Here is a 23,116-nt window from a genome sequence, read left to right on the forward strand (position 1 = left end):
TGACGCATATATACATGTATGTGCTCATGTATTCAACAATGTCTCCTTATTAATAAAAAAATGTTTATATTTGTTACTATGGGCTCACAGGCTACCGTTCGGTCTCGGCCAGCTTCTCATCCGTTCGGTCTCGACTAGCTTTTCACCCGTTCGGTCTCGACTATCTTCTCATTCGTTCGGTCTCGACCAGCTTCTCATCCGTTCGGTCTCGACCAGCTTTTCACCCGTTCGGTCTCGACTAGCTTCTCTTCCGTTCGGTCTCGACAACTATTAAGCAGATGTAACGCACAATGAATGTTATAACGACTGTCGTTAAACAATTAAGGTTTGCATTAATGACCATTAAGAGGTAAATTAATTTGTCAGATTCCTTTAAACTCTATAAATAAGGATTTATATTTGAGGTAAAGACAGATTCAACTCATACTACAATACGCTCTATTTACGTCATATTAGGGCTTCAATATTTAACTATAACAAACAGTTAATAAAACCGCTCCTAACTTGAGCGTCGGAGTGCCTTTTGCAGGTACCTCCCCCTCCGATCCAAAGCGGCCACCAAGCGGCCAATATTGAAGGTGACCGATCGGTCCAAACTGGAAGCAGACAAGCGAAGCGCACCAGTCGAAGGTTAGTGTCTCGGTCTCACAAATCTCACCGAAACATTTTGGCGCCCACCGTGGGGCCGAGAGCAAGCTGAAGACACCCAATGGTGACCACAAGAAATATGGAGGAGCAGAGCACCAGAGATTTAATAAGAGAGTTGCAAGCCCAGATTGAGGCACAGGCGCAGACTATACAAGCGCAGGCGCATGCGCAGCAAGAGATGCGGCGGAGGCATGAGGAGGAGATGAGGGCGCTAAGGGCCGAACGGGAACCTCCCGAGCGGTCCGCCTCGAATCGAGAAAATGCTAATGAGGCAAGCCATAATCACGCCAACCCGAAGGGTCGGGCTAGAAGGGAACCAACACCCCTGCAGACCGCTCGGCCTACCAGTTTATTGCCCTTCACGACGACCATCATGCAAACCCCAATGCCAGAAAAGACTCCTCCCGTATTGGATAAGTATGATGGTTCGGCTGATCCGGATAATCACTTAAGGACGTTCGGTAATGCAATGGCATTCTATACAGACAGCGACCTGATCATGTGCAGAGCCTTCTCGTTGTCACTTAAGGAAGAGGCATTGGAATGGTATAACACTCTTCCTCCCAACACAGTGGATTGCTTCGCTACTGTGGAAAACCTCTTTAGGAGACAATACGCATCCAATCGGAAGCAGGAGGTAACACCGACGGATTTGGTAAATACTAAGCAGGAGAAAGGAGAAACGTTGAAGGCTTTTATGAAGAGGTATACTGAAACCGCACGACGGGTTAGAGAGATAGATCAATCTTTTATTATCAATAATTTGCCTTCGTGTATGAGACCAGGATATTTTGCGGAAAAATTGTATGCACGACCGCCAAAAACTATGGAGGAGCTCCAAGAGCGAGCAGCTGAGTTCATCCGTATGGAGGAAATGCGATTGTCGCAAAGGAAACGACAGTAAGAGGCTGATGTGGGCGGAAGTAGAAAGGACGGCAAACGACCGTTCGACAATAACGATAAGAATAGGGAGCTTCCCCGGCCATTTAAGTTTCACCATTATACAACCCTCAATGCACCTAGGGAAAAAGTTCTCGAAGAAGCCCTTAGCGCGGAACTTCTCACACCCCAAAGGAAACCATCCCCAAGAAACGCAGATGAAAGGAAGAGTTGCCGGTACCATCAAAACTATGGACATACTACAGAAGACTGCATCACGTTAAAAAATGAAATAGAAAATCTTATCCGGGCGGGACATCTCCGTAGGTTTATAAAGGAAGCAAGATACGGCCTCCCTAAGGAAGGATATTCAAGAAGAAGCCCCGAGCGGGCAATTAGGAAAGACGAGCGAGGGCGGGGCTATAGTCGCAGTCCCAGTCGTCATCGGGAACGTTCGGTTCATGGATTTATCAACTAAGGAGGAGCCTCCAAACTCTATTAATTTCATGGTTAAATTTAGTTTCACTTGATTTAGACTATTGCTATGGTCATATGCTTTCATTATGGAATAAATAAGGCCAGGTAATTGATGCCCAATCAATCGTTCCCAAACGTTGCTAAAGAAGTGCATATTCAGCGAAGAAAGTCTCGAAGAGTCTGAAGAAAAAGACCGAGCGGTAAATCCCGCTCGGCCGAGAGGTAAACCCCTCTCGTCAAAATTGAAGATAAAGATTTGAAGACCGAGCGGTAAATCCCACTCGGGGAAGAGGTAAATTCCTCTATAAAGATTCGAAGACCGAGCGGTAAGTCCCACTCGGCGAAGAGTTAAATTCCTCTATAAAGATTTGAAGACCGAGCGGTAAATCCCACTCGGCGAAGAGGTAAATTCCTCTATAAAGATTCGAAGACCGAGCGGTAAGTCCCACTCGGCGGAGAGGTAAATTCCTCTATAAAGATTTGAAGACCGAGCGGTAAATCTCACTTGGCGAAGAGGTAAATTCCTCTATAATGATTCGAAGACCGAGCGGTAAGTCTCACTCGGCGAAGAGGTAAATTCCTCTATAAAGATTTGAAGACCGAACGGTTAATCCCACTCGGCGAAGAGGTAAATTCCTCTATAAAGATTCGAAGACCGAGCGATAAATCCCACTCGACGAAGAGGTAAATTCCTCTATAAAGATTGGAAGACTGAGCGGTAAATCCCACTCGGTGAAGAGGTAAATTCCTCTATAAAGATTCGAAGACCGAGCAGTTAATCCCACTCAGTGAAGAGGTAACAAGATACTGCAAATCACAACCGAGAGGTAAATCCCTCTCGTCAAAGTTGAGAACAAAGACCGAGCGGTAAATCCCACTCGGCCGAGAGGTAAAACCCTCGTCAAGGTCGAAGCGAAAGACCGAGCGGTAAATCCCACTCGGCCGAGAGGTAAAACCCTCGTCAAGGACGAAGCGAAAGACCGAGCGGTAAATCCCACTCGGCCGAGAGGTAAAACCCTCGTCAAGGTCGAAGCAAAAGACCGAGCGGTAAATCCCACTCGGCCGAGAGGTAAAACCCTCGTCAAGGACGAAACCAAAGACCGAGAAGAAAATCCCTCTCAACCGAACGGTTCTCACTCTCATCAATCAGAAAGTTCTGATAACAAGGACTGTCGAGCGTGCGGCCAAATTCAATCCATGGAACTGTTCGGCACAAATAGGATATAACGACTTGAAGCACAGAGAGCAAACTCCTTAATACAACGAGAACAACCTCCCTCAAACTCATAAGTCCTATAGTTAACCGTTCGGCTAAAGCCGAACGATTAACTCAGACTTGGGGGGCTTATGTTACTATGGGCTCACAGGCTACCGTTCGGTCTCGGCCAGCTTCTCATCCGTTCGGTCTCGACTAGCTTTTCACCCGTTCGGTCTCGACTAGCTTCTCATCCGTTCGGTCTCGACCAGCTTCTCATTCGTTCGGTCTCGACCAGCTTTTCACCTGTTCGGTCTCGACTAGCTTCTCTTTCGTTCGGTCTCGACAACTATTAAGCAGATGTAACGCACAATGAATGTTATAACGACTGTCGTTAAACAATTAAGGTTTGCATTAATGACCATTAAGAGGTAAATTAATTTGTCAGATTCCTTTGAACTCTATAAATAAGGGTTTAGGTTTTAGGTAAAGACAGATTCAACTCATACTGCAATACGCTCTATTTACGTCATATTAGGTGTAACATCCCAAATTCTCACATTAATGTAACATCCCAACTTTTCACATTAATGTAACATCCCAAATTTTCATACTTGATAATTAACATTACATTTACGGTAACATTCCGTAATCTCACCCTTTAAAATTTCCTAGTTGATATAAGTCTATACATGTAAAAAGGTTCTAATTATAGTTCTTCTACTCCTCCCTTTCCTTGGTACTATGTGAGGCGACATTCCTTCATCTGCTCCCGTATAACGAATTATACGATCATCGCACATACCCAAACACAAAACACAAACAAGTAGGGTGAGCTAACATGCAACAAATCATTTATAAGACATGCATAATTACTTCGATACAGACATCATATAATAATTATGTCAGACACCCTCATACCATCATACCACAATTCCTATTAGACACTCGTCCCACAATACCCAATAAATACCATAATACTCAATAGACATTCATTCCATAATACCCAATAAACACTCATCCCACAATACCCAATAACACTCATTCCACAATACCCAATAAACACTCATCTCACAATACCCAAATAAACACTCATTCCATAATACCCAATAGGCACTTATCCCCACGATATTCAATAGGCACTTATCCCAACGATATGTTGATGAGCGATACAACTGAAGGTTTTTCACTTGTGATGTCATTCTTAGTCCCCTCACTATGTCCAAAACCGGCACATAGACCAGGACATTCTGCCCTCCATACCATTCATAAGGTTAGTCCCCTCACTATGTCCTAAACCGGCACATAGACCAGGACATTCTGCCCTCCATACCATTCACAAGGTTAGTCCCCTCACTATGTCCTAAACCGGCACATAGACCAGGACCTCCTGCCCCTCTCACCACATAATTCATCATTCTCTACTTGAGACTGAATCATTATTAGAGTATCAGGATAACCTCCAACTTCATGACCCTCAACATCAACATATACGCACATACCATGTCATTACAGAATCTCTCCACGAAACTCATACCATGCTCACATTCCTTAACTCATATTATACCCTTACGAAATCTACCCATAATCCTCATACACATACCATGACATTACAGAATCTCTCCGCGAGACTCATACCATACTCACATTCCTCGACTCATATTATACCCTTACGACATTTCCCCGTAATACTCATACATGTTCAGATGCATAAATTCAAATCAAATAAACTTCAATCATTTCAGAAATCATACAAATTGAATATATTCCAACAATATATATTACATAATAATTTAACAGTACATAATCTGTACACAAGATTTAAGTTAAAAACCTGTCGAGTAGACTTCCAGGAAAGAGAGGTGCGTCACAATGGACAACTTAAGTACCAAGTCTTTCCTTAGCCAAAGTGTTCCTCAACTAGTTTTTAACAAATTTCTTATTAACAGATTCAAAACAACAGCATATAATATTTACACCGAATATCAATATAGATAAACATACAGTAAGCATTAACAATATTCATACATAATTTCAAGACATGAATAGTAATAAAACAGTACTAAATCATAATATAAAAGCTTAGAAAAGTTAGCTCCCCTACCTCTATTCCAGACTTAATCTCCTGCTCCGAATTTGTTTCCCCGAAAACTCTTCAGAACTTCTACTCTTCTTGCAACTAAAAATTTCTCCCTAACTATTTCTTCTCTATTTCTCAAGCTCTCACTTGATTCCTCTTCTCTTGGTGAAAAATACCCTTCCCTCCCATGGCTATTTATAGTAAAAAAAATTTACTATTCCTTAATATTTTAATATTATTTATTATTTTAATATTATTTAAAAATAATATTTCAATCATTTTCTCACCAAATCTGATCCTAATTTCTACCTACTACTTTCTTCCATGCTAAGGAATCCAAATGCTGAAAATTTATTTTTACTATTTACTTTTTACTATTCAACTTAAAAAAATTTACTAAATAATTACCAAAAATTTGAACCTCTCCTTCTAAAATTATTATAATTTTATATCCAAAATTTACATTTTTCTATCCACTAAAATTATTATTACTAATAAAATGATAAAATTTACTATTATAAATATTTTTCATGGGTCTTACATTAGGGCTTCAATATTTAACTGTAACAAACAGTTCATAAAACCGCTCCTAACTTGAGCGTCAGAGTGCCTTTTGCAGGTACCTCCCCCTCCGATCCAAAGCGGCCACCAAGCGGCCAATATTGAAGGTGACCGATCGGTCCAAACTGGAAGCAGACAAGCAAAGCGCACCAGTCGAAGGTTAGTGTCTCGGTCTCACAAATCTCACCGAAACAATATTTAAGAAAATATATTTGAAAATTTTGAAGGACTATAAACACCTTTTATATAGATTTATACTTTATACTGACTATTATTGTTTAGTAACAATTGGTTTCGATTGTTACACTTTAAACTCTCATCTATCAAATGAAATATATTTATTATCTATTCAAGAAAAAATATTTTACTAAATATATTTATTTATCTCTTTAAACAAAAAAATTTCAGATGAAACACGTGTAAATATCTATAAGCACATTTTCAAGAAAATTAAAATTTAGAAAAATAAAATTGTAAAATAAATGAAGAATGATTTTTTTAAATCGTACAGTCTTCTACCAAAGATATTTTTATTCTTTATTTAATTTAATTATATTCTTTAAACTCAAATAAATTAGTCCTTACATATTTAGTGAAGATAGGTGTTTCATTGAATAAATTAAAGCTAAGAAAATAATATTAAAATCAAAATGCTTAATTACATGGATGGTTTGCATTTTGGTGGGAGTGTATGAAGTTGGTATCTACTTTGAAAAAAGTTTAAATTGTGTTTTAATTTTTGAAAATGTACTTCAATTTGGTTTTTCTTGAAAAAAGAAATTACTAACACGTTAATGGCATGAACGCGTATCAATTGGTGTTTTTTTATTTTAATTTTTTTTTAATTTTCCTTTATAAAACTTTGGTTCCATTTGTTAAGTATTTGGTGTGATATGTAGTACTGATAGTGTGATATGTCATAATATGTCATTATTAGTGACATATGACAATATGCGACAATTATTTCTTTAATTTAAATTAGTTTTATTTTTTCTCGAACAATATTATGCTAAAACAAAATTTATTATTTGTATAAATATTATACTAATATTTTTATTAAAAATGATTTTCTAATATATTATATTATTATATATTATTAACTCATGTTTTGTTAATCATGATTTTAACTACTAAATTTTAATATAAATATTAATACAACATTTATACAAATAATACGTTTGCTTCCAATTGAGAGATTATCAAATTTATTATTTATATAAATGATATTAATTAATTTATTATTATAAAAAAATATGGATAAATAATATATTAGTTTTAAATATTTGCTTGTTTTGTAAAAATATTTATATTTAGTTAATTTTAATCTTATAAAAAAAATGGATTAACAAAAAATAAATTAATAATATATAATAATGTATTATATTAAAAAATATTTTTTAATAAAAATGTTAGTTTAACATTTATACAAATAATAAATTTTTCTCAAATTGAGGAGGGATAATAATGTTCCATTTCAAAAAAAATTGAGACTAAATTAAATAAAAAAATTTAAAAATATAAATTGAATGTAACATCCTATAATCTCACACTTGATAATGCATAATTTATATATTGTAACATTACATTTACGGTAACATCCCGTAATTTCACACTTGAAAATTTATAGTTGATATATATTTATACATATGTTTTAAACTCAGATTTCAACTACAAACTCATAAATATAACTCAAATTCTTCTAATTTATTCTTCTATTTCTTTCTTCATTGGCACTGGATCAGACGACATTCCTTCATCTGCTCCTGTATAACGAATTATACGATCATTGCATATACACAAACACAAACAAGTAGGGTGAGCTAACATGCAACAAATCATTTATAAAACATGCATAATTACTTTGATACAAACATCATATAATAATTATGTCAGACACCCTCATACCATCATACTACAATTACACCATAGATACTCATTCCATCATACCACAATTCCTATTAGACACTCGTCCCACAATACTCAATAAACATTCATCCCACAATACTCAATAGACACTCGTTCCACAATACCCAATAGACACTCATCCCACAATACTCAATAGACACTCATCCGGATGATACGTTGATGAGCGGTCACAAGAGGTTATGCACTTGTGATGACTTCTACTTCCTCTTACAAATACATTTCCAAAATACTCCATACCATCCACAAGGTTAGTCCTCAACACTATGTCCAAAACCGGCACATAGACCAGGACCTCCTGCCCCTCTCACCACATAATTCATCCTTCTCTACTTGAGACTAGGTGATTATTAGAGTATCAGGATAACCTCCAACAACAGGATCCTCAACATCAACATATACACAAATACCATATCATTACTGAATCTCTCCGCAAGACTCATACCATATTCATATTCCTCAACTCACATTATACCCTTACAAAATCTCCCCATAATACTCATATCATGTTCAGATGCATAAATTCAAATCCAATATAATAAAATCCAATCATCGCAAAAATCATACAAAATGAATATATCACAATAAATTAACAATACTAAAATATCACCATAAATGGTCACCGGAGAAGAATCAAATGTTTGACAAATCAAACTCACCATAAACGCCAGTACATATGACTAGTCACAACTTACTGGATTGGACCAGGGCTGTTCTATGATCAGGGATGTACCAACTCCGGTTTTTAAGATTCCTCTATCCTACCATCACAATTATAATTCATAATTTCGTATCTACCATAATAACATGAATTCATTCCAACGAGATATATTGCACAATAGTTTAATAGTACATAATATGTTCAGCAAGATTTAAGTTAAAACTTGTCGAGTAGACTTCCAGGAAAGAGAGGTGCGTCATAATGGAAAACTTAAGTACCAAGTCTTTCCTTAGTCAAAGTGTTCCTCAACTAGTTTTAACAAATTTCTTATTTACAGATTCAAAACAACATCATATAATATTAACACAGAAATTCAATATAGATAGATATACAGTAAGCATTAACAGTATTCACACAGAATTTCAAGACATGAATAGTAATAAAACAGTACTAAATCATAATATAAAAGCTTAGAAGGGTTAGATCCCCTACCTCTTCTCCAGAATTATTTTCCTACTAGAAGTTGTTCCCCGAAAACTCTTCAGAATCTCTACTCTTCTTACAACTAAAATTTCTTCCTAACTCTTTCTTCTCTAAATTTCAAGATTTCTCTCTTCATTCTTCCTGTCTTTGTGCAGAATACCCTTCCCTCCCATGACTATTTATAGGTAAAATTTTTTATTTAATAATTTTTAATATTATTTATTATTTTAATATTATTTTTAAATAATATTTTAATCATCCACTTGATCAAATCTGATCCTAACTCCTTCCATGCTACGTAGAAATTCTTATCCTTTCAATTTTTCATTTTTTTTACTATTCACTTTTTACTATTCAATTTTTTTAAAAAAAAAATCATAAATAAATTATCAAAAATTTGAACTTCTCCTTCTAGAATTACTATCATTTTATATCAAAAATTTAAAATTTTTTACCATAATTTTCTATTTAATTATATTTTCTATCCATTAAAATTATTATTACTAATAAAATGCTAAAATTTACTATTATAAATATTTTTCATTAGTCTTATAATAAACATGTATAAAGAATAAATCGAATTAAAGAAATATATATAAAAAATAAATTGAAATCAATAAAATAATACTTTGACATTAAAAATGTCATATCATAGTATGTGACATTGTCAGTGTTTTACATGTTAACAATTTTTTTACAAAAATATAAAAAAAAAACAATTAAAACTATAAATTAACATGGGACATATAATGTAAGGACCGGGTGTCCTTTTTATTTTTTTAAAAATGAAAATGGTAGGGTAGGCCTTCTAATGGGCTGCTGCACTTTGTTAGTGGGGGAAGGAGCTCAGTGGACGGCTGCACAATGATGGTGGACGGCTGGGTGGAGTGGGCGGCTGGTGGATGGTGGACCTCTTCACTTCCAAGTGCTCCAAGCACCATGAGAACACCATCATCTCCTTCCTTGGTGGGCATATCACTGAGCAGTGGCTGTGAGAAGCAACGTGTCTTTCTTCTTAAAAAGGGAAATCAGGGATTGAGGGAGGTTGGATGCTGCATCTGGAGAAGAGAGTAAGCTTGCTGCAGACTTGGGAGAAGTGAGGCAGAGGTCGTCCGGCGTTGCAACTGCAAGCTTGAGGAAGGTAGATTCAAGTGAAGTGTTGGGTGCTACATCCAGAGGTGAGGCAGAGAACGTCCAGAGCTTTACTGCATTCAAGATTGCTAGGAGGTCTTCAAGAGGTAAGGGGAGTTGGATTTTCTGTATGTTGGTAGTTATTGCATGATGTAGATGCTGGAAATTTGTGGTTGTGTGTATGGTTGGAATGAAAATGATATGTTGATTCATGTATGTAATCTTGTATGTTTTGGAATTGAAGGAAATTGGAATTTCATAGCTTTTTAGTCATTTGGAGAGGAAGTGAGGTAGTGATTTTGAGTATTTGGGGTCTAGAGTGTTATTGAGCATTTGGAACAGTTTCACCCACTGTATTATGACTTGTTAGAGCCATCAAATTGATCAAAATAGGTGTAAAATGGTAGAATTGGATTTTGAGTATCTAAGTTGTGAAAATTGGTGTTTTATGGTTGAATTTGAGAATGAATCCCTTAAGAATTGAATAAGGAACGTTTATAATCAATTAGGTAAGTTCAATCTAGTATAAAACATGAATTTAGGGTGTTAGAAGTTAATAAAAAGGGTTGAAAATGGTAAAACGAGGTTCTGGCCTCAAATCTGTAGAATTCTGCATTCTGCAGAATTCTCGCCCGGGCGCCCCTGTCGCGCCCAGGCGCCCCAGCCTCTGGAAGAGTCGCGCCTGGCATGTCGCGCCTGAGCGCGCGATGCAATAGTGAGCGTTCGTCCTTGAGTTGCATGTTGAACGTTCGTCCGAATAACTGAGCGTTCGTCCTTCAATCGGAGTGAGCGTTCGACCTAAGTATCAATCCTAGCGTTCGTTCAAGAAGTGTTCGACCTTGAGCGTTCGTCCGTGGCGTTCGTCCAAAAGAGTGTTCGACCTTGAGCGTTCGTCCGTGGCGTTCGTCCAAAAGAGTGTTCGGCCTGTTGTTGAGCGTTCGTCCTGTAGTGTTCGTCCAAATCATCAAGCTAGCGTTCGTCCATATTGCTTAAACAACGTTCGTCCATATTGTTTTGTTGACGTTCGTTCATCTGGAAAGGACGTTCGTCCAAATTGTTAGATGGCGTTCGTCCATTTTGAAGAGACGCTCGTGCAAATTGTTAAATGGCGTTCGTCCAGAAACGTCCGTTCCAAGGTGTTGGGTGAATAGTGCTCGTTCGTATAGTACCCTATAACTAATGTTTTCTTCTATTAAATTGAACTACGTGTACAAATGTTTGGAATGTATACTGTGATGAGAATTATGTGAAAATATGTGAATTTATTAGGTGTGTTGGATTTACTGTAATATATGGGGATATCTGGTATTTGTTAGTAACTGTATAATTCACAGACGTAATTCCATGGTCCTCAAGGAGGGGATACATGGTGGTGGACGTAATTCCATGATCCTCAGAAAAGGAGACATAGTGGTGATTTGGGATGTACTTACCTTGCATAGTGTTGGGGAGTGCCAGCTGAACTATGCGAGCGTAAATATGAGTTGTGACTTACTCTACATAGTGTTGGGGAGTGCCAGCTGAACTATGTAGGTGTAAAGATGAATCGTGTGTGTTTACCTTGCATAGTGTTGGGGAGTGCCAGCTGAACTATGCGAGCGTAAATATGAGTTGTGACTTACTCTACATAGTGTTGGGGAGTGTCAGCTGAACTATGTAGGTGTAAGGATAAATCGTATGTGTTTACCTTGCATAGTGTTGGGGAGTGCCAGCTGAACTATGCGAGCGTAAATATGAGTTGTGACTTACTCTACATAGTGTTGGGGAGTGTCAGCTGAACTATGTAGGTGTAAGGATAAATCGTATGTGTTTACCTTGCATAGTGTTGGGGAGTGTCAGCTGAACTATGCGAGTGTAAATATGAGTTGTGACTTACTCTACATAGTGTTGGGGAGTGCCAGCTGAACTATGTAGGCGTAAGGATGAGTCGTAGGAGGTTATGAAATGTGGGTTATGAGTATGCTGTAATTGTTCCTGTATATGTACCTATGTATGATATCATGAATTAAATGTACTAGGAAATAATATGTTTTTTTTATATCTAGCTCACCCTTGCATTGTTTGTGTTATGTGCTGTTTGGGTATGTTTCTCTGGCGATGATCATCCACTTGGATGGGAGCAGACGTCGTTGAAGAGATCACTTTGGAGCAAGAGCTGGACGATACTGAGACTGCGGAGTAGTCTTCTTAGGAATTCCTATCTGAACACGTGTAGTGTTCGAATCTGTAAACTGTTTAAGTTTAAATTTTCCGTTTCTGTTATTTTGAATGACTGAAATTTTTACATTTAATTACACGTCATGATCCGACTGTTCTCTTTATTGGAATGTTGACGTCTTTATTATGTAATAATTGTTATTATATAATCGGGATGTTACATATAACACGGTTAGTAATTTTTAAAAAAGAAATAACTTAATTGAAACATTTATTTTAAAAATTAAAACATAATTGAAATATTTTTAAAAACAGGAAATTAATTTTACACATTCTTACTAAAATAAAAATCATCCAAATAATTAAACCAAACCAAAATATGATGGGCCTAACCGTCTTTTAGCCCATAAATTCATTAATTCACATATTTAATGAGAATTAAATTACTAGCTTATTGACAAATAATGAGCTTTAAAGTTACTTCAAACACACTTTTTGTGCCTTTAAATTGAGATTCAATTTTCCTTAGAACGCAACACAAATTTACACAAAATCTTAGCCTAGAGTGTAGAGACTTAGAGTAGTTTCAGAGGAAAACATGAAAAGTGACATAGTAGCAATTTTAATGATGTTCATGTTAGGTTTTGTGCAAATTCTAAGTATTGAGGCAAAACTGCCTTGTGCTGCACAATGTGCTTTAGATTGTTTAGGTTCAGAACACCCTTATCCTGTTTGTTTAGCTAAATGTCTTGAAAAATGCGATAAAGTGTCTACCACTCACTACAATTGTATTACAAAGTGTGGCGTGAGCAAGACCCTCACTGTTACTATTGGTACTTATTTTTCAAATGAAATTCAAATTTTCGTTAATGTTTTTATTGTTTTATAATTGAACTAATCTTCTTCCTTTTCATCTCATTTAAAATGGCTTTTATGTTTCAGATGGTCGTGGTGATGTGACTGACGTCGTTGATTCTTGCTTGCGAAACTGTCCCAACTTGGAAGAGTAATTAATTCTTCACTCTAACAAGATTCGAGAGCAAAATTAGACATGTTACTTATACATGTTTGTAATAAAATCATGGAAAAATGAATTTTATAATAATTTCTGCTATAATTCCTTTTTATTTTAAAATATTAATTTGGTTACTTGATCAACTTGTCTTATGATTGATTCTCTATCTTATTTGCATTTCCACTTTACTATAGTTACTTTAAAAATAAAGTTTCGATTTAAATAAATAAAAAATAATTCTCTAACTAAAACAAAAATAATTTGTTGGAATCAGAATTCTCTCATAAATTTTGTGTTCCCTTTTAAATGATTTTTTTGTCTCTTTATCTTGTTGTCCTTTCAAATATTTTAATATATTAAAAAAATAATATATATTAAAATATCAAAATCAATATATTTTAAAAATAAAATAAATAGATAATACAAAAAGTTCAACAACAAAATATAAATCCAATTCTTATTAGAGAAAAAAATAATATGATAATGTCCTGTGGAATCTACTTGCACAATAATATATAATCCTAATTGTTTAAAGAGAAATGTATGTATCAATTGTTGAATTTTTAAAGTAACGATTACTTTTGTTTAAATACACACAATTAACTATTTGACGAAAATGTATCCATTGTCTGAATGTTTAAAGTAATGAATAGTTTATTTTTCATATAAAAGTGTACATATACAAGAAGAAAAAAAAATATTTTCTTAATTATAATATTATGATTTAATTTAAAAAACTGGTTCACAATTTAAATACTTTCTTACTAATGTTACAATGATAGAAAATAGTTAATACCATCGGAATCCGTAACTTTAAACAGTTAGAGCAAAACTTAATGAATATAATATTATTTCCTAAATATATTTAATTAAATTATTAATGTGAAATTTATATTATGTTTAATAAATAAAATAAATAATGATCTTTAATGCTAACATAAATACTAGTTTAAAGCATTAATTATATATATTTATATATATTAATTGTTCATTAATTACTTAATAAATGTATTAAAGTTTATTAAATTCTTGTTACTTTTGTTTCATTTATTATAGTTTAGTTAACATCTCAAATTAACATATTCACACTACTAATCTATTCATCACATGATTAATAATAATGACTAACATAATATATATATATATATATATATATATATATATATATATATATATATATATAATATTTACGCTTTTCCTGGAATTTATTTCAATTAATTTTCAGAAGAAATATAAATATTACATAGGTAGGAGTTACTATCAAATATCAAATATAAATATTGTCATAATTCACTCTTGTTGCTCAGAAGTTATAGTTATAAATTTACATACGAACAACAATCTCTTTAGAGTACAACAAAGGTAAAATTCTTATATGGTACAAAAAGAAATAACTTTAGAACAAAACTCAAGCACAATAACAAACCAATTTAAGTAGTAACAACAAAAATTATCCCATAACAACTTCAATATCACAAAATTATCACCACTTAAAGTTTAAACATTAGTATTTCTAAATTTTTACTAGCATTTATTACTCTAATTAACTTGTGTTCTTCTCGCTCTTCTTTCTTTAATTTCCTTTTTACTTCTTTTATCTTTATCTCATTCTCATATTATATTATAATGTTATTATTTTTCTTTTTTTCCTTTTTCATACATTACATTTTTTAATATAACTAGTGTTTATATCCATGGATACGCACGTAAAGTTATTTTAAATGAAATAAAATATAATCATTTAATTAAAATGTAGCAGAAAGATATGTTATTTTCAATTTAGGAGACAACATTATCATATTTTTCACTTCATTAAAATATTAGAAAAAAAAACTCCATAAACTCATTATTATCAGCAAACTATTTACCATCAGTCACACGTAAAATTTAAATAGTTGACCAAGTACTTGGTGAGGTATAAATGACTACAATTTTTGTTTGTTATTCAGTCGACAACATAACATAGTTGCTGATGATTTTCTTTTTCCATTTTAATGTATGTCAAGAAATCAACGTGCATTTATTGAATTCATATGTATTTTGAGTCGATAGTAGTAAAACTTACAGACAAATGCTCTGTAATGGTCTAAACGAAAAGACTTAAGTTAAAGACAGTGAGTAATATACATTATTCTTGACACATGTTTAGGTTCAACAATCCAATAAAAACTAATTTTAAAGATTTTTGTTTTCTATCTTTCTGATAGACCTTAAGGCAATTATTTCTAAATAATTCACAACCATTGATACTACTTATCCAACAATTATTTCTGATAGACATTGTCAATAAAATTAATAATTGGTCTAGAAAGCATTTAAATCAAACCAAATAATAAAATTACGATAAACAATTCTGATAAAACTTGTGATTTACGATAATGACTCAATCCTAACAAGTCTCAAAAAACTTATGATAAACATGTTTTTTGTTGATATCTCTCGAAAATTGATGCATGATGGTCAACTTTGCCCTGCATCAAGAATTACAAGGAAAAAGCAACTAAAGCTCCTTAGTTAGCTTCTAATATTTGATAAAATACGCATAAAAGAAGCTAAAAAATGTGTTTGTACTTTCATTCTTAACCATGATAAGTTTAAAAATTACTAGTATTATCTTGACAACCAATGCTGAATGCTGACATACTTATTGATTACCAACATTAGGTAGCCTATTTAACATAATTTCATTTGGTAACCAACAAAAAAAAAACAACAATATAATTGCAACCACTTAGTTCTTAGAACTTTTAATCTTTTAAAAAATTAGGACTAAATTGAAACAAAATAAAAATAAAAGATCCAAATTGAGACTAATACAATTATATGTAGTATGACAATATTACATCACACTATCTTGTCACGTAACACAATGTCAGTTTGACATGTGACATTATTTTTAAAAATTATAAAAATATTTAAAAAAATACGTGACACATTTTTTAACTGTTACTACATAATTAATGACAAAAACTCAATTTTTTTAAAATAAAAGCCTAGGTAAAAGGTTTATTTGAGAAAATCCCAAAATCTGCACTATTAAACCAATAATTAATTAAAGTGAGATTCTTGACTTGGTTTTCGTGCAAATGAAAGTATTCTCGGTTTGCTCCATAAAGGATAATGATACTTTGACAACATTTTTTTGACTAATATTTTAATATTATCTACGTGTCATTCTGTGATTGGTCCAAAATTACTCTACAATCAATAATAATATAATAATCATAAACACTAATATAGACCAATCACATAATGATACATAGATGATGTTAAAATGTTGTCAAAAAAATGTTGTCAAAGTATCATTATCTCTCAATAAAAAGTATTTTATCCAACAATGTTGTTATTTGTGCTTTTTAGTATTAAATTTTGAAAATCAGCTATATAATGAAAGAAATAGAATGAACTATATTTTAGTGATGCATTGTTTTTTGTTTTGATTATACTCTAAATAAGGATGTAATATATAATTTCGTACATAATAATTTATCGTTATAGAAAAACCCATAGAGATATTGTGACCCTCCTCTGAAGGATCTTCGCTCAAGGCATAAATTGGTTCAAGAAAAAATCACAGCAAGAGTTTCAACTTGATTTTGGCTCAAACGAGAATATCTAAAGCTGTCAAAACGGTAACCTGGCTCGACCTGGCTCGACTCACCACGGGTTGGTCACTTAGTGAGTCAACCCAACTCGTCTCACTTATTAGCGAGCTGAAAAAATTTGAACTCGTCTCGACTCACTACGAGTAAGTGGGTTAAACGGGTTGGCTCACTAGCTCATTATTATAAGTTTTTTTTAAAATAAAACAATTACAATTTTTTTTAATTCAAATCTAAATAAACGTCACACTAAAATGATGTTAAACTCCAAACACAATTCAAAATAAAAAGAAAAGTATCATATAATCCAAACGTAATCCAAAAATATGTACAAAAGGCGAACAAATAAGTATTTAATATTGATAGTTTTTGTATCACTGGTTCATTTATAATATTAGAGTCTTGAATAGATAAATTCATAATGTTTTTCTCTCTTGAAACATCTTCTTTTATCCTCATCTACAATATAATAAAAAAAAATACTAATTAATAATATTGAAACATAAAAATAATAAATAATTAAATTAAATTAGGTGGATTGGTGAACCAACTCGACTCACTATGGGTTCAACCTAGTGAGCCGGATTCTAAGTAAGTCGGGTTCTAAGTAAGTCGGGTTATAAACTAACCCGCATAAAAAAATTACATTTTTTTAAATTCAACCCGATTTAAACTTATAGTGAAACGGATTAGCTCAGGAGTTATAACCTATGTTGAGAGCACTAAAAAACAATTCCTAAAGAAACATTGTTGCAGATTTTTCTATTTTAAATTATGAAAGTATGTTATACAATGAGGGAGATATAATGAATTACATTTATTGCTATATTTTTTATTGTGTTTTGATTATATTGTTAATAAGGATGTAATATATGATTATATACATACCAAAGTTTTACCTACCAAGCTTTTATTCAATCAATTTTATTTTATTACAATCCTCAAACTTACTAAAAACTTTTATTGCATTTTTCTCTCACCTACCCTCAATTAAATAACATCACTTCCAACCCTTTCTCTCTTTCTTGCTTTTTTTCTTTTTTCAGTTCCTCAAATTCAATTTTAATCTAAAAAAAGCCTAAAAGTTTTATTCTTCCCATGTTTAAAGCATCGAGTTTTTGTATTTTTTATTTGCATTTTTTAAAATTTAATTTTTAATAACCAAATATTCAAATATGATTTAAACCAAATATTACCATATTTACTATAAAATTATATTAAAATTGATTTTTTAAAATTTAATTTTTGAATTATGATTTATATTATTATGATTATGTATGTTAAAGTTAAGTATATTTTTTTTAAAAAAATCATTATATTTATATAATGAGACATTAAATAATTTTAAATTAAAATGATAACTTAAAAAAATATAATTCAACTGAAATATATTATATAATATAATATTGATTAAAATTACTTATATATAGACTAAAAAACAATTGTTTTTCCATAAAGATAATGGGATATAAATAAATGTGGAGGTGAAGGGAGAAAGTTGAATGATCGATGCGACAGATTGCTTGGGTCACGTGGGCATCAATTGCACCCTGACCCGACCTTCGTGTTCCACAATTAAAGAAACTGTACGGACGGGTCCACGGTAACGCGGGAGTGTATGCTAATCATAAGGCGCACATTAGACGCTCTTCCTTTCGTTTTTTTTTTCTTTCCTTAGGTTGATAAGTAACAAGAATATAATAGAAGTTAAATATATTTTTATTTCAGGAACTTTAAAGTTAATTTATAATTTCTTTTCGAAATTTTAATATATTTTGATATCAATTTTAGAAGTAAATTATATGTCAATTTTTTATATATTAAATGTTTTTCTAAATATAATAAAAAATAGATTTTGGATTAAACCCTTATTTAAATATATCCTACTGTATTATATTTTTAATAAAATAAATGTAAATTGAGTCTAAAATAAAAAAATAATGTAAAGATAAAATGTAAAGATAAAATATAAAGATAAGATATATAATCTCTAATATATTTAACAATTTCCTGTATAAATTTGATTTACGTATATGAATATAATTAATTATTAGTTTCACGCAAAAAAAAATAAACTTTTTAAAAAATTATACCAATTCAATTTTATAGTGTAGAAATTAAAATATCAAAGTATCAAACATACTAAAATTCTAATTATAATTTTAGATAAAAATATTACAGGCCGAAACACTTATAATTTTTTTTATCTTCCTCCTCAACCATCACCATACACACATGTCAGTATAAAGTTTTATGGTAAGTTAAATCGGTCACTACTCACTGTGCATCCGACCAATGGTACACACAACCATCTCATTGCGAACACAATTCACTTATTTATCCTTTTCTCGTTGAAAAGAGGATCAGGAAACAGTGACGCTGTTTTTTTCCACAATAATTCATTGTTCTTCATAAATCACAACAGTCAGAATTTTAAAGAACCCAAAGTGAGTGTGACCGTGGTGGGTGTGGATCCATCATCGAACTCAACCAATCCACTCCATGATTCTAGCATTTGTCCGTCACATTTTTGCTGTAGTACCACCACATGGGATAGCTCCGATTTGACTAAAGATTTCATCTCTGTTTGATTCAGTTACATTTTTTTGTTCTAACATTCTGGGATTTATGTGAATGATTCCTTTCCAATACCTTTTCGTTCGCACATTCCTTTCACATAATACTATCTCACAAGTGACTTGGAAAGTTTACATTAATGGACTAGTTGTTGACTCGATTGATATTATCATGTTTTTTTCTTTTTCAAAACACACATGCATGTACGTAAAACAGATTACACATTCAATCATGTTCAAATTGTACAGAGGTTGGCTTATCCATGCCTCGGTGGTAATTGGAAAGACAAGATTCAACTTTAGCTCATTAATCAATTTAGTTTGCTTTAATCCACTTGTGTTCTTATAGTTTTCCAATTTCCAATATATGAAAACATTAAGGAATCATCAAATTATCACTGTATTGTTATTTGAGTGAAATTTTCTCACTTAATCTCATCATATATATCATTTAATTATTAAATTAGAATGTTAATATATTTTTCATGAATATCTTATCATGAAAAATACATTAATATTCTAGTTTAATAATTAAACATAATGTTAAATTTAACATTATGTTATGAAGTTATATTTCTATTAATGTAAAATTTTATGTTTATTATCACTACTCAAGGCACTATGTCACTTAGCTATCTCAACATCATACATTAGGACCATGCAACTACTCAATGAGGTCATTTATTTAGTCTTAAACCTTATATACTTATTTAACATGAATACAATAATCTAATTCTATGCGAAAGACCATCCAAAAAGGACATATGTCATGCACACTAGCATTAATTACATATCTATAGAGCATATACAATTAAATCCCACCTTGTATATATTAAATTATCCATAAACATGTATGAAAACATTAAACAAACATCACATCATCACCATCTCAATATATTATAATTTGAGCGAACTCCTCTAACTTGAGCAGTCTCGTCATCATAAATAAGATAACCACTTATTTCGCTTTAGTGATACATATATCACTTGATTGAATTGCAACCTAAGAGCAACACCCTTTCAGATGCTTCTTTGCTCTAATGATCACCTTGTCGTTTAAGTATTATAATCAATGCCTTGGTGGCATCCATTTTTCAGAAGAAATCTAAGAAGTTTTGAAAACAACTCTAACGGTCATAGGATGCTTGATTGTCCACTAACACTTCAGATATCACACACACACATAGCCATAGTTAATGACACATGTACATTGCATCACCTCTTGCTTAAACATTCAAACATAACTTATTCTTTTATTGCTCTTTGGAAGCGAGACACAATATGACAGGTGCAAAATCTCTTAGTCTATTAAATATTAGTATCTTTTAGAAGTATAGTCAAATGTCTAAGTTATGAGACTGTTGTGAGGTGAGACAATTTGGATTGTTGTTTTGGTGCTCGTGAGGTGTAACATCCCAAAAATTCTAAATATAGTAAGTTCTTAGGGCATTACTTAATGGTAAACATAATTTATAACATACCTATAACATGATTTAGGTTTAAAATACAGTACTTTATAAATTACAGTCCATTTATGTAAATTTTAGGATGATGCAAATAATAATATTATAGTAGAACTAATACAACATACTAATGAGAAAGCTGGAATGAATTAAATCGATTGAAAACATCTTTATGTATGCAAAAAATCTTATATATATTAAAGAAGAAAACCTTTAGAATCTTTTTGTTGGTGAACATTTTTTTTCTGAAAGTTACACCATTATCAAGTGTGGGATCTTACATCTAGTGATTTCACTTAAGATATCAAGAAGAGAATAAGAAAATTATATCTTAGTCATTTCTTGGTAAGTCAATTTTCAAGGACGAAAGTTTTATTATTGGGAAGAATTGTACCCTACTCACAAGCCTTTTAGCATTTTTTTCTTTCATCTGTTTCACTCTCGTGCCTCCATACCTTTCTCACCTCTTCTTTTTCTCTTAATTTCCTCCAATTTCTTATCTTTTCAAAATCAAATTGTATCACGATGAAATTGAGGAGCTAAGGAACATTTTGGATTGATCAATTTCATCTTTTTGAGTGAGTTCAAATTCTACCCATTTTTCATTAAAGCAATATTTTTTTCCGTGCATGTGACTTTCTTTTGGTTACATGTAGTTTTTCTACCTTCTAGATGGATCTTCATCTACTTGTGGTCATGAAATCATGTTCTAATCGTTGATTGGGATTTTTGTTTGTGTAGATAGAATAATTATACATTTGGAAGTTGTGTGTGGGGAAAGTAGTGCTAAGAATCTTCCTCGAGGTAAGAGGATATAATTTCTTTGTAAATTATTAGTTTTGAATTTGAATGTAGAAAACTATTGTATGAAGATTAATTGAAATATGAATTATGAGGATATAAGTAGTTAAATTAGTGAAGAATGTGAAGTTTATTGGTGTTTCTATGGTTGAGATTTATTTGTATCGTTTTGGTATGGATTATAAGGTTAAAGTTTTTGATTTGAAACATGTTAGATGGATGAATTATTTGTGGACATGGTTGAATTGTTAAGTATTGTGATTTGTAATAATAGAGTTGGGAAAATCAATTGGATGTTACATTTTGGTCTCAAAGCATGGTTTGAACCTTAGGTGAACTTTGGGAAGTGGGGCCTTATGTTTTTGGAATGTTGATTATGTTTCATTTTAGCAATAATTGCAAGTAGTTCAATCGTAGGATTGGATAAGAGTTGTGGGTTTGTTATTTTTTTGTAGTGTGTATATTTGTGTAAGTTTAGTTTAGTTTATTTGTTGGTGAAAACAAAAGTATGAGGAAAGAAATAATCTTGAGTTAGTGGTGAAGTTGCACACTCATGACTAAATTTTAAATTATTTTCACTAGGAGCTAATCCTGAGGACTCCAGCTATGGTATCTAAGAGTAATGAGTGGTGGGCTCGACATAACTATACCAGAGGTGAACTTCACTGGAAAAACTCTCTAAGAGAGCGGTGAAAAGTTATACTTGTGTACTTCGCTTAGGAAGCCTTTTGGAAGAGTAGTGGGAAGTGACATGTGCGTACTTCACTTGTAAGGCTAAAAAAGGAGCAGGAGAAGTAGGTTTTGTCCAAAGACTCCTAAGGAATAAGAAGGAAGATTTGTTTTAGTTCTAGAGGTGAGCTAGTTTTGTATATAAGCTAATGCGAGGGTTTTGTTGATGACTAAACCTCTTGGACCAAGTATACATGTGGATTCATTGTTGTTAGATGATACAACAATAATTGTTATTTTATTGTGTTATTATATGAATTAACGACATATTGAATGAGACATTTTATGACGTGTTATTATATATATATATATATATATATATATATATATATATATATATATATATATATATATATAAGTTTAATTATTATGTTTTCTTTTAAGTTAGTTTATTCTTGCATATTCATGGTTGTGGTTCCTTCTTGTGAAAATCATATGACTTGTGTTTTACGTGAATAGATAATGTTGTAGATGGTAGTTCAGATGTACAAAAGTGAGGAATTTAGGATTGCTTTGAGAATGCATTTTTTTTTTATTTCGGTTGTTTTTTTGATAAAATTTAATTATTGAATATTTTAAAATATTTTATTATTATTTTAAAAAAATATTATTGAGTGGAACATTTATTGGATAAAAGGATGTTATATTTTGGTATCAAAGCTAGATTTTTTAAAAAAACTATGAGGTCTTAGGGGTGAGTTAGTTATGTGGCATTGATTTGCTAGTTTTTTTTAT

At 32.3% G+C, this 23,116-nt stretch overlaps 1 protein-coding gene and 1 long non-coding RNA gene across 2 annotated transcripts; both read left to right on the forward strand.

Moving 5' to 3' along the window:
* The first annotated feature begins 709 nt into the window (after window positions 1-709).
* Window positions 710-2,005, forward strand: LOC108322001 (uncharacterized). Its single transcript, XM_017553936.2, has 2 exons — window positions 710-1,548; window positions 1,672-2,005. The coding sequence occupies exons 1-2, from the start codon at window positions 710-712 to the stop codon at window positions 2,003-2,005; spliced, it is 1,173 nt and encodes a 390-aa protein (XP_017409425.2).
* Window positions 2,006-12,714: 10,709 nt separating this feature from the next.
* LOC108322014 (uncharacterized) lies at window positions 12,715-13,322 on the forward strand. The gene is made up of 2 exons (XR_001831561.2): window positions 12,715-13,028; window positions 13,138-13,322. It is a non-coding gene; the product is annotated as an uncharacterized LOC108322014 (long non-coding RNA).
* The last annotated feature ends 9,794 nt before the right edge of the window (window positions 13,323-23,116 follow it).

Source organism: Vigna angularis, chromosome 5 (genome assembly GCF_016808095.1).
Source record: "Vigna angularis cultivar LongXiaoDou No.4 chromosome 5, ASM1680809v1, whole genome shotgun sequence".
NCBI classification, from domain to species: Eukaryota; Viridiplantae; Streptophyta; class Magnoliopsida; order Fabales; family Fabaceae; genus Vigna; species Vigna angularis.

What these genes read in the sequence shown, in the direction of transcription:
- LOC108322001 (XM_017553936.2), top strand. Translation starts at nt 710, where the DNA reads ATGGTGACCACAAGAAATATGGAGGAGCAGAGCACCAGAGATTTAATA. An exon ending in TTGTCGCAAAGGAAACGACA is followed by an intron (nt 1,549 to 1,671) that starts GTAAGAGGCTGA and finishes CAATGCACCTAG; the next exon opens with GGAAAAAGTTCTCGAAGAAG.